General features: G+C 38.6%; 1 protein-coding gene across 1 annotated transcript in view; it reads left to right on the top strand.

Annotated features, from left to right (window-relative positions):
- The window catches only part of KCNH5 (potassium voltage-gated channel subfamily H member 5), a 393,607-nt gene that overhangs the window by 88,638 nt on the left and 291,951 nt on the right, over window positions 1–13,018 (top strand). Inside the window, exon 7 of the mRNA XM_027554270.1 lies at window positions 11,330–11,756. Within this exon, the coding sequence (XP_027410071.1) occupies window positions 11,330–11,756 (427 nt within the window). The remainder of the gene's footprint in view (window positions 1–11,329; window positions 11,757–13,018) is intronic.

Below are 13,018 nucleotides of genomic sequence, written 5' to 3'. Positions count from 1 at the left end.
GAACTTTTTGGGAACTGGAAGTTTGATTTAAGGTGGATCTTTCAAATCAGGAGAAGTTTAGAAGAGTAGGCTTTGTTAGAATTGGGTAGGTTTAAGAATGATGATACCATAGTCCAGGATTGGTGGAAACAGTAAGGTGATGATTTTGAGGCAAAAAGTTCAAAAAATCTTAGGGCTTAAACTGTCTATGCTTTCCACTGAAGAACTAATGAGTCTTTGGGTAGTTCCTATAATAAATAATAAAACTATTTGCCTGGGCAGAAGCCCTGAAGAATAAGATCATACTAAGGAAGACACGAATAGTACCAAGTCATGTCGATATAGATGGCTAATTATGGTTTCAATTCTCTGTGTCCAAGCTAAGTATGGGGCTAGACAATTTCAGTTCTTAAGATTTTCACAGTAAGATGGATTCAGTACCGGCCAGTTGAGTCTTATTTGCTCACTTCTGATTTGTCCCCTGGTGGGAAGTTCACAAGGAACATAGCTCTGAGGACTGCAATAAAGACTGCTCTGAAGTCAGATCCTGTGGAAGAAGATGTCTTGTGTTCCTCTACTCATAAGCAGTGATTTCTGCCCTATATCATTTTTTTCTTAATATATACATTTTATTGAAGTAAAGTTGACTTACAAATTTCAGGTGACAGCAAGGAGATTCAGTTATACATATACACATATGTTATTTTTCAGATTATTTTCCATTATAGGTTATTATAAAATATTGACTATAAGTCCATGTGCTATACAGTAAAACTTTGTTGCATATCTATTGTTTAAATTAGAAATCTAACATTCTATTCATGTTAAGTCAAACAAGTGGAATCAAAATGTCATAAGTTTCTTAGTGAGGAAAAAATTCATAAGTTTTCTAAAATATATATAGTATACATACTATTTATATATTTGTATACAAAAGCTTTTCTACTATGCTTGATAAAGCCTTACAAAAGAACATAAAAAAAGAGATGGAGCAATTGGAAAATATAAACTAAGGGAGCATTGAATATGAAATAGAAAAAGTGAAACAAGCTAGATAAAGGTAGAAGATCATCATATAGTCCAGTTGTTTTTAAACATGGCTGCCCATTAGAAACATATCTGGAATTTTGGAGAAAAAAAGTAATACCTGAGCTTTGTATTTTTAAAAAAAAAATTCCAAGATAATCCTGATATGCATCTGGATTTTAAAAAGTGATTACAGATTTTTCCATTAAATGGTAGTTTTGGTGATATAGAATTCTATTATTTTTCTGTTGAATTTATCATGATAAATTCTTGCAAGGCAAGATAGTGACATATTTCTCAACACAAAAAGTAAGCTAATATCTACCAATTGTATATTAAAGTTTATTTTATACATTCATATCTATTTGGGAGACTGTCTTGTTAAAATGAGACTTCTTTATCAATTCAGTTCAGTTCAGTCGCTCAGTCGTGTCCGACTCTTTGTGACCTCATGGACTGCAGCATTCCAGGCCTCCCTGTCCATCACCAACTCCTGGAGTTTACTCAAACTCATGTCCATTGAATTGGTGATGCCATCCAACCATCTCATCCTCTGTTGTCCCCTTCTCCTCCCACCTTCAATCTTTCCCAGCATCAGGATCTTTCCCAATGAGTCAGTTCTTCGCATCAGGTGGCCAAAGTGCTGGAGTTTCGGCTTCAGCATCAGTCCTTCCAATGAATATTCAGGACTAATTTCCTTTAGGATGGACTGGTTGGATTTCCTTGCAGTCCAAGGGACTCTCAAGAGTCTTCTCCAACACAACCGTTCAAAAGCATCAATTCTTCAGTGCCAGGGTCCAGCCCCAGCTGATCCAGGGTATTCGAAGCGGGGACGGCGTCGGCGAGGATCAGGATACAATAGCTTCAATTAGATATTAATTAGAGATGTAAAGAGTAATAGAATGAGGATAGCTCAGTAGGAAAATTCAGTGGAGAAAAGAGGCTGAGTAGCTTGGCTTACGCGGGAGACCAATAAAACTTCAAGACAAGAAGTTTGCACCACTTACGTAGGCCGCAGGTGTCCTTCCGTTCTCCTGAAGGAGAGGAGACACTGAAGTCTCCCCGGTCGGATCTTAGAAGCCCAGGCATAATTAGTAAGCATGGTGGGTTCCACGCTCCAGATGGAGACTCAGCCAGAGTGAGAGAGAGAGAGCGACATGGGGAGACCAGTATTTCGAGAAACTGATCCCCATTCTTTATTTTCCATGGTCTACTTTTATACACTGAGATGTTATGCAAAAGTCACGCGGAGTCAGCAGTCCTGACTTTTATCAAAGTCAGGTGCTTCATACAAATGTATACAGAGGTCTTAGGGGTGTTACATCATCTTCTGGCCAGGGGGCCTGCTGACAATTTATGACCCTCTCCTTGTGACAGCGGTCAGTCAACCAGGACACTTATTTCTCCAGGGGTGATTATTCTTAAAACAGATGCCACCCAAATAAAGTTACATTCCTATAGGGTGAGGGTGTAGTGGGTTTTAGTTAAGGAAATAATTTACTTAGCCTAAGGTCTAATGTGATTAATATCAAAGGTTAATACTTATTTCTTCTATATATTCATTAACGTGTGTAAGGGCAGGGGATGTGGAGACTTAGCAACAAACATTGGCTCAACAAATGAAAAACCCTTCACCAATACAATTTCTAATCAGCCCATTATACTTATACTAATAGTTTTCTAACTTTTCTAAGGAACCTGTTTTTAGAAGGTTTAAAGCATCTCGTGCCTCTCACGGTTGGGAGGCTGTAAGCAATCACACGTGGCTGGACAAGCCTGTCAGACAGGCTAGAGAACCTTCAGAGGAGTTTGTAGGTCAAAACACTCTTGTCATGCCCAGGAGTTTTTATTAACTGGAGCTCTAGGTTAACTCCTTCTCCGAAAGAGGTGGTGGGGGACAGCCCCCTTAAAGTCAGATGTGTAGGTGGGAGCACACAGTAGTAAAGCAGGCAGGCTCTGGTTATGGGGGTAGATGCTCGAGGATTTCCAGGGGGACTCCTGAGGCTCGATCCTGCCTTTGTGTATGTCGAGCCTCCTTCCTCATGACCTTTGCCATGGGCGGAGTGCCTCACTCTGGCCCCCAACACTTTAGCACTCAACTTTCCTTATAGTCCAACTCTCACATCCATACACTACTGGAAAAACCATAGCTTTGACCAGATGGACCTTTGTTGGCAAAGTAATGTCTCTGCTTTTTAGTATGCTGTCTAGGTTAGTCATATCTTTTCTTCCAAGGAGCAAGTGTCTTTTAATTTCATGGCTCTAGTCACCATCTGCAGTGATTTTGGAGCCCCCCAAAATAGTCTGTCACCATTTCCACTGTTTCCCCATCTATTTGCCATGAAGTGATGGGACCAGATGCCACGTATGTATTTTGCCCCCATTTTATGTTAAACAAGTATGAAATAATGTGCTCATAAATACATATGCTTTCCTCATATTTGTATCAGTTAGCTTTTTTCCCCTGCATGACAAACTACTCCAAAACTTTATGGATAATTCTATCACCATTTATTTAACTCATTTGTCTGTGTTCTGAGTGATTCTGCTGACTTTGGCTAGATTTGGCTTATTTCAACTACGTTCACCCATGCATCCGTGGTAGACTGCTGAGATGGCTGGTGGCTAGCTGATCTGGGATGGCACATATGGATAACTCAGAGGACTGTTCTTATGACCTCTCATTCTCCTCAAACCTAGTTGCCATTCTTCATATGATAACTTAGAATGGCCATAGGTTCTAAGACCATGATTAGAGGTTATGCTTCTTGAGGTCTAGGCTTGGAACTGGCAAAATGTCACTTGCATTACATTCTGTTGGTCAAAGTAGATCATAAAGCCAGTCTAGAGTCAAGTCAAGATGTGGAAATAGAGTCTATCTTTTGTTGGGAGAAGTTGCAAAGTCATGTGGCTAAAGGGAAGGAAATGACTGCAGCTGCTTTTCTCAAACAATCTACTACACATCCTATGAGAGAATGTTAGATGTAGGTGGAAAATCAAGCAAATGAATATTGTAAGTCTGTATTCCTGTTCTCTCAGCCCCACTTAATTGTCATAAGTCCTTGGACAAGTTCTTTGATTACTTCTTTTCTGTTTATGAAGCAATGGGGAAAGAAGGTAGGAAAGAATACTAGCTGAGTTATCTATTATCCTTGGCTCAGATGAGAGAATTGAATTGTATTTTAAATGGATTTATCATTGCAAGACATTATTTTTATGCTAATGACACCCCATGTACTTTTAATGTGGGAATCCACAAAAATACCTTGAAGAGTAAATAACACTGAGATATCTCCAGGATATTGTTCTCTGTGCTCTCATGGCTTAAGGGGCTTGTCAAGTAGGGAAATTGGCTAGAAGGGAAGGCTGATGACTGAAAGTTCTCCATTAGCCCTGCTGTGTTCTATTATGCATTTGATGTGTTTATATTCTCTTCCACCAGTGGAACCCCAGGGATTTGTGAGCTAAGAGCTCAGAGGTTGGGATAGAGGCAGAATGCCCCTGGAGTACAGATGAGGGCACAGAAAAAATTGGAAAGCATGCAGTGAAATTAAGCAGAAAATGAATGAGCAGACAAAACTGGTCGAAAGTACAGAATCAAGAGCTTGTAATAAATAGGTGGTAGTACAGAAGGAAGTAATTTTATTTTGGACAATCAAAGTATCCAGTATTACCACATGGGTTAAATTAAAATTCCTAACAGGATTAAGTATAATTTGAGACCCAATCTAAAGTTTATGAGAGTGAGTTATAAAATAAGTAAAATCTAATTTTGGATTGAGTTGAATATGACTCCTCCTCCCCTCTCTCCAAATCATATGATGCAGAAGAAATCATTAATCCAGATTATGTACTGTGGTGAAATGTTAACCTTAATGATACAACAGTGACTAACGGATTTTTCTTTTTTTGGGGGGGGGGATTTTTCTTAACACATTTTTTCTGATATTTAAATATACTATATTTTAAAAATTCCATCAATCTTACAATCATAAGTAGAGTTCGAAGGATTTTCACAAAGCAAACACACCTAGTAATTCCTAGTAATGCCATATTAGGAAACAGAATATTGCCAGAGCCTATTCAGGCCTTACATAGTCACAGTCCCTCCTCAAACAAAGAAAGCCACTTTGACTTCTAATGGCTTCTAATCCCTAAGAGTAGTCCCATTTGTTTTTAAACTTTTATAAATGGAATCATGCAGTATATACTCTTTTGTTCAATATGACACTTTTTAGATTTATTCTTGTTATTTCATATACTTCTAGTTTGTTCATGTTTATTTCTGGATAGCATTTCATTGGAATATGCAATGATTTTTAAAATCATTTCTACCAGAGATGGGCATTTGGATTGTTTCAAGTTTTAAGTATTTTATCAAGTTTTAAGATAAATTAATTTAACTTTGAATTTTGATTATAGTGATTGCAGTAAATTTTTTTGGATGCAAAACAATGGAGAATGATATAGTTGGAAAAAAAAAAACCTTTCCAAATAAAGCAAACTTCCTTATTTCTGTATTACTTATTTTGAATAACAGTTTCTGGTTTCATAAGTAGATGAAAGGGATACTGTGGACAAATTAAAAGGTGAAAATTTGGGGTTGTTTTTGAGAGCAAAAAGTTTGGTTTGACTGGAACATTATTGTTCAGCAAAGTCACTGTTGGAAATGACCTAGCTGTTTAGAGATGTGTTTGTAGACCTTGAAGGCCAGTAGAAGAGATTGTGTTTAATGTCTATGATGATCTCCTGGAGGATACACTTGATATTCTTCTAGGAAGATTATTATTGCAATGATTATTCGGTTGAGGACAGGAAGACTGTGCCGCTGTTGGCTATCATGGGAAATGCATGTAGAATCTGAAGACTAGGTCTGAGTGATGCTTCCATTCCTTGCTAGCTGTATGACTTTTGACAGGTTGTTTAACTTCTCTGAGCTTCAGTGTCCTCCTATGAACAATGGAGATAGGAGTCCTGATATTGTTGGGATGAAATGAGTTGGTCCATGTTAGAGAACTGTAGATTCTCCAGGGTTCTAGGGCCTACACAGACTCCTAAGGGGGTCACTGCTGTGCCTGGCTGGAAATAAGAGGAAAGCAAGCTATTTAATCTTCTTGATTCAGTCTTCTAGAGAATGCTTGTGTTTAAGCTGATACTGTGGGTACTAATGTGATTAGTTAAATAATATGTTATGCTCTAGATATAGTGAGGTTTAGAATAAGGTCAGATAGTGAAGTGGTTAGGAACAAGGAGTGTGGATGAGACTGTCTATAATTGAATCCTGGCTCCTCCTCTTACCAGTTACATAAATTTAGCCAAATTACTGTACTTAATTTTTCTAGGCTATGTTTTAGTAGTGATACCTATCATACAGGATTGTTAATTATGCTGCCTCCCTGCCCCGTGACACATTCAATTCATCACACTCACAAATACTTGTGTTGTAAAAATTTTTCATACATTACTGAATATATTGATTGCTTAACATATTACTGTATGCCAAGCTTTGGAATACAATTTGGAAACAAATTTGGAAAACTCAGCAGTGGCCACAGGACTGGAAAAGGTGAGTTTTCATTCCAAAACCAAAGAAAGGCCATGCAAAGGAGTGTTGAAACTAATGCACAATTGCACTCATTTCACATGCTAGCAAGGTCATGCTCAAAATCCTCCAAGCTAGGCTTCAACAGTACATGAACCAACAACTTCCAGATGTACAAGCTGGGTTTAATTGAAAAAGGGCAGAGGAACCAGAGATCAAATTGCCAAAATCCATTGGATCATAGAAAAAGCAAGAGATTCCAGAAAAACATCTACTTCTGCCTCATTGACTATGTTAAAGGCTTTGACTATGTCGATCACAGCAAACTGTGGAATATTCTTAAAGAGATGGGAATAAATTGCATAAACTGACCACCTTACCTGCCTCCTGAGAAACCTGTATACAGGTCAAAAAGCAAAACTTAGAGCTGGACATGGAACAACAGACTGGTTCAAAATTGGGAAAGGAATGCTTCAAGGCTGTAGATTGTCTTCCTGCTTATTTTACTTATATGCAGAGTACATCATGTGAAATGCCAGGTTGACTGAATCACAAGCTGGGATCAAGATTGCCAGGAGAAATATCAGTAACCTCAGATATGCAGATGACGCCACCCTTATGGCAGAAAGTGAAGAGAAACTAAAGAGCCTCTTGATGAAAGTGAAAGAGGAGAGTGAAAAAGCTGACTTAAAACTCAACATTCAAGAAAAGAAGATCATGGCATCCAGTCCCATCACTTCATGCAATATAGATGGGGAAACAATGGAAACAGTAAAAGACTTTGTTTTCTTGGGCTCCAAAATCATTGTGGATGGTGACTGTAGCCATGAAATTAAAAGATGCTTGCTCCTTGAAAGAAAAGCTGTGACAAACCTAGACAGTGTATTAAAAAGCAGAGACATTATTTACTTTGCTGACAAAGGTCCATATAGTCAAAGCTATGGTTTTTCCTCTAGTCATGTACAGATGTAAGAGTTGGACCATAATGAAGGCTGAGTACCTGAGAACTGAGGCTTTTGAACTGTGGTGTTAGAGAAGACTCTTGATAATTCCTTGGACTGCAAGGAGATCAAACCAGTCAATCATGAAATCAGTCCTGAATATTCATTGGAAGGACTGATGCTGAAGCTGAAGTTCCGATACTTTGGCCACCTGATGTGAAGAGCTGACTCATTGGAAAAGACCCTGATGCTGGGAAAGATTGAGGGCAGGAAGGAAAAGGGGACAACAGAGGTTGAGATGGTTGGATGGCATCAATAACTCAATGGACATGAGTTTGAGCAGGCTCTGGAAGATGGTGAAGGACAGGGAAGCCTGGTGTGCTGCAGTCCATAGGGTCACAAATAGCTGGACATGACTGAGCAGCTGAATAATATCAACAACAAGCTTTGTGATTGATACTAGGTATGATCTTCAAGTGATTTAGCATTTCCTGGCATGTTGTGCACACAGAGACTTGTAATAAAGTACTGTTGTGATTATTATTGTAATATAGATGAGCAAAGAGTATATAATAACACAAAGGAAGAATACCTAACTTTCACAGTGAGTATGACCATGTAGATGATAGGTTGGGGAGGAAGATGTCAGAGAAATGCATATAGAGGAGAGAGTCTTTGTCATAAGCTCTAATTAAGGCCCTGGATGCCTAGAGAGTGGGAGGGAAGGGTGCTTTAAGCAGAGGGAACAACTTATAATGTGGCATGAAGCAGCATGGGCACTCTGGGAGCTATACATAGTTGAGCATGGTGTGAGCCTGGATAGCATGGGGAGGAATTGCTGCGGGAGATGCTGTCCAGATAGACAGATGCAAGGTCCTGAAGAACTTTTCATGTCAGAGTAAGGAGTAAACACTTAATCCTTTATGCAATGAGCTAACACCAAAGATTTTAGGTCAGAGAGGGACATGATTATATATATATATATATATATATATGTGTGTGTGTGTGTGTGTATACACATATGCATATGTAATATAAAACAATACCAGGCTAGCCTATCCAGGGTGATCAGATAAATAAAGGGAGTGAGAATGGAGGTGGGGTGGCTGATGGAGAGCCTATTTCTGTCACACAGGGAGGAAAACTATGAAGCCATGACCAAGACATGACCTTGGGAATAGGAAAGAAGGGACATTTTTTGAGAGATTTATTGAGATTTATTTTGAGCAGTCTGAATGCTGAGATCCTCTAAACTTGGTAACTGTCTGGGTGTGGCAGGAAAGAGGGTGGGCCTCATAGTGATGTTGTTCACAAGAGAAGCAGATGAAGAACTGATTCAGGAGAAATGAGATTCCCTTTGGGATGTTTACCTGTTGAACGCCTATGGAATACCTAGATGGAAATGTGCACAGGCATTTGGCTTCTGTATGAGGAACTTAGGGAAAAATTTTGTGCTAAGAAGTAAACCTGTGAATCCTTCAAGTATTGAAGTCAGTTGAAACATGGATAATATGAAACATGCATAATAGAAGCAGGGATAAGTCTAGCCCCAGAAAATGATTTTGCAAGAGATGTCAGGCAGGGAGCTGACTAAGATCTAGGAGGAAGTGGTATCATAGAAACCTTTACAATTCTTACCAAATATTTTGTAATATTGAAATGATATTGAACATGGCTACAGAAAATGGTGCTTTTTGATTGTTTGGAATCTAGAGCAGGTGGTCCTTAGGGTGGATCACCTCCTCTTGTAGAGATCTGCCCACATCAGAGGTCAAGAGAGTGTGTTTTTCCATCATTTGGCCTTAATTCTAGTAGGTCCTAATTCTTTACAGTCTAGCTGAAGGTTGTGACTATTTTTTAGTTTGATTTGGGGATAAAGTTTCTGTGTCTTTTCCTTTGTTTTTAGAAAAAAAATTATAGTCTTAGAAATACCATGGTTCTTTTAAAAATTGGAGCCAAGGGGAAGAAAATATCTACAGCACTATATTTATTTTTTAATTTAACCCTGTTTGAGTTCATGCATTTTGACTACAGGTTTCTTTAGAGCAGAAGCAAGGTATATTTGTCTTAATGTCCCCAGGGCCCAACTCATAGCCTGACATATAGAAATGCTTGATAAATACTTATTTTGGTCTTCTTGTTCATAATTACATAGTTCCTTTGATTTGAGAGCTTCCAGACTCTCTTGAATCTTCTTACCTCTCATGTCACTGAATGATGCCACTCATCATCTGAATTTTATTAATGCTACCCTTTTGAACTGTTTGAAGTTCAATGTCTCTCCTCCCCCAGTGTTCAAGTGAAATAAGAATTGATTTAAGGTTGTGTATATGCCACAGCCTTTGAGAGTAGGAATCTAAATAGAGCTAGGCCTAAGGATATTGAGCTTGAGACAGAAAACTGAGACAGGATGCTCCTGTTCCTCTTTTGCTTCCACGGGGTCTCCTGTTTCTACTTCTCTTTGTTTTCACTCTATTTCATGTTTTTCTTTTTTAAAATTTCAAACATATACCATCACATAGAGTATAATAAAATGCATTCTTAACCTTTTTAACTGTAACTATACAATGCCATAATTAGAGTCTCATTAATATTGCATCTGTTCTACTTTACCTACAAGTTCTTCTATGTTGATCAGAATTAAGCTCAGATTAGGTAAAGAATCAACCTGCAATTCAGGAGACCTGGGTTTGATCCCTGGGTTGGGCAGATCCTCTGGAGAAGGGAATGGCTATCCATTCCAGTGTTCTTGCCTGGAGAATTCCATGGACAGAGGAGCCTGGTGGGTTACAGTGCATGGAGTCACAAAGAGTTGGACACGACTGAGCAGCTGACACTTTCAGGTTATGTTAGATTCCTTGTTTCCCCTCTGGGAGACAGAGTTAGCAGTAAGGAAGTCATGGGCTCTGTGAGACTTGAGGTGATAATCAGATGAGAGGGTCCTGGGTCACTGCTTTGTCTTCCTCTTCTGCACCAGGAATGACATTAACCTTTCTGAGTGGCTTATTGCATGCTTTGCAAAAAAAGTAACTTTGGGAACTTCATGGACTGAATAAAGTCTATGGTGTGTTGAATAAAGTGTATGCTGTGTTTCTATTTGGATAATGCTCTATTTGATATTTTGAGCTTCTCAACAAAATATGAATCTTCTTGCTGCTATTCCCTTATAGTATTCTTTTCTATGACTATTGCTAGAGGATGATAGGATTTCATAGGTATCCCATTCTAGGTTCAACTCTTCACTTTTTCACAGCTCTACAAATTTAGTGATTTTCATAACTGGGAGGAGGTGGTAGAAACAGCAGTGACATTTACTCATTCTCCTAATATAATATATGCAGAAATATTTCCTGTTTGCTTGACAGTAAAACTAGGATTCCTTTTTTTCAGAAGTTTTGCTGTTCATAGCATTTATAAAGTAAGAAATAAAATAAAATCTTTCAGAGTAGAGGAAACATTTACAAGGAGAAGAAATGAAGGGTCTGAATTTATCACCCTGTTTCTATACTCTGTGTATTGCATCTGAACTATTTTCTTCTTTGGTTTTTCTCTGTGCTATTTATACTCCCCTTATGAAAATAAACTGGGTCTTACCTAATGAAACTTTTTTGTAAATCTAATAATTCACAAATATCTTATTTCCTGGTGGGAAGGAATCTGCATATAAAAACTTTCCTTATCATTTAAACTTTTTTGTTGCCTTAAAGTCAGAGCTGCATTATGTATGAGTATGTTCTTAGTATATAAACTGTGCTTGAGTTCATTAAGGTGAGCCATTGTTTTGCTGTCACCAGCCTTTGCTTTTCTGAAAGTGTTGTATCATTTCTTTTCTTTTTTTCAGGGAATCAGCAGTCTCTTCAGTTCTTTAAAAGTGGTGCGTCTCTTGAGACTGGGCCGTGTTGCCAGGAAATTGGACCATTACCTGGAGTATGGAGCAGCTGTCCTTGTGCTCCTGGTTTGTGTGTTTGGACTAGTTGCTCACTGGCTGGCCTGCATATGGTACAGCATTGGGGACTACGAGGTCATCGATGAAGTCACAAACACCATCCAAATAGACAGTTGGCTCTACCAGCTGGCCTTGAGCATTGGGACTCCGTATCGATACAATACCAGTGCAGGGATATGGGAAGGAGGACCCAGCAAGGATTCCCTGTATGTGTCCTCTCTCTACTTTACCATGACAAGCCTTACAACCATAGGATTTGGAAACATAGCTCCTACCACAGACGTGGAGAAGATGTTTTCAGTGGCCATGATGATGGTTGGCTGTAAGTATCTTTTCTGTTTTTTTAAAAAAGTATTATTGTTGGCAGCTCTTCAGCTCCAATCTTGGATAGGAGTAAAATGAAACTATTTTGTCTTCAGAAGAATGTTCAATCCATTTCATTTACCTTGCTTTAATTTTTATTCATCCTTAGAAAATAGAAATGCAAATTGATATATTTTACTCTTTAGAATGTATTAGCACATGAAAAACAGTATGAATGAAGTGATAAAAAAATCAGAATGATATTTATTTGATTTAATTCTGTTTGTAGCATTGTTCCCAGCAGAGCTATTTCCAAAGAAAGAGCAACATCAAGAAAGACAGTGTCTGGCATATTCCATAGGTTTTGTTGACAATGCATTAAATTCTGAAAAGTAGACAGGATGTGATGTGATGTGAGATAGCCTGTTTATAAAATGTTTTAGTTAATAGTCTTGTGTAGGTTTTTACAATTTAGGCTAGTAAAAGTGTTTATAAATCTAGTCTCCATTACAGAATTCTAGGAGAAGGAAATGGCAACCCCCTCCAGTGTTCTTGCCTGGAGAATCCCAGGGACGGGGGAGCCTGGTGGGCTACCGTCTATGGGGTCGCACAGAGTCGGGCACAACTAACGCGACTTAGCCGCAGCAGGTGGAATATATGCCAGGTTGAGAGAATGAAAGGATTAGTAATTGTCAGAGCATCCAGCAATGATGAACGTGTCTAGGATGAGGCATGCAGACCTGAGTACCAAATGACTTGACAATGTTCTTGGAAGTAGGATGCTTCTCTACAGGAGTGAAGGACCAGGTATTCTATCACCACCATCAGACTGAGACTGGACAATACAGGAGATCAGAACGCTAAGGAAATATATACAAAAGAAGCTGTTGAAAAAGGAGATTTTGAGGGAGACTTCCCCACCATATACACCATGTGTCACACTGACTTGGATGATTTATCCAAGCCTAGTTCTGAGACCTGGTGTAACTTCAGGACTGAAGTTATAATTAGTGTTACTGTGTAGCCTCTGGGTCATGTTAATTGTTTTTGGTCTAAGCCATCCTTTTTGAGATTCCATGTTATATAATTTTATATTTTGACATTAATGGGAAAAATGTTAGAGTCTAGGAATGTCAGTTGACTTGTGAAAGGTCAGTATATTGGGTCTAAACAAATAATTTGCAGAGTTCAGAATGTCTGCAAGTTACTGGACACTGATGTTAACAGTGTTTAGTTTTCCATACTCTTTTAATTGGGTACAGAAACAAGAACACACAGATT

This window comes from Bos indicus x Bos taurus, chromosome 10 (genome assembly GCF_003369695.1).
Source record: "Bos indicus x Bos taurus breed Angus x Brahman F1 hybrid chromosome 10, Bos_hybrid_MaternalHap_v2.0, whole genome shotgun sequence".
NCBI lineage: Eukaryota > Metazoa > Chordata > Mammalia > Artiodactyla > Bovidae > Bos > Bos indicus x Bos taurus.
The sequence above is the reverse complement of the archived record's forward strand: the minus strand, read 5'-3'. Positions and strand labels throughout refer to the sequence as shown.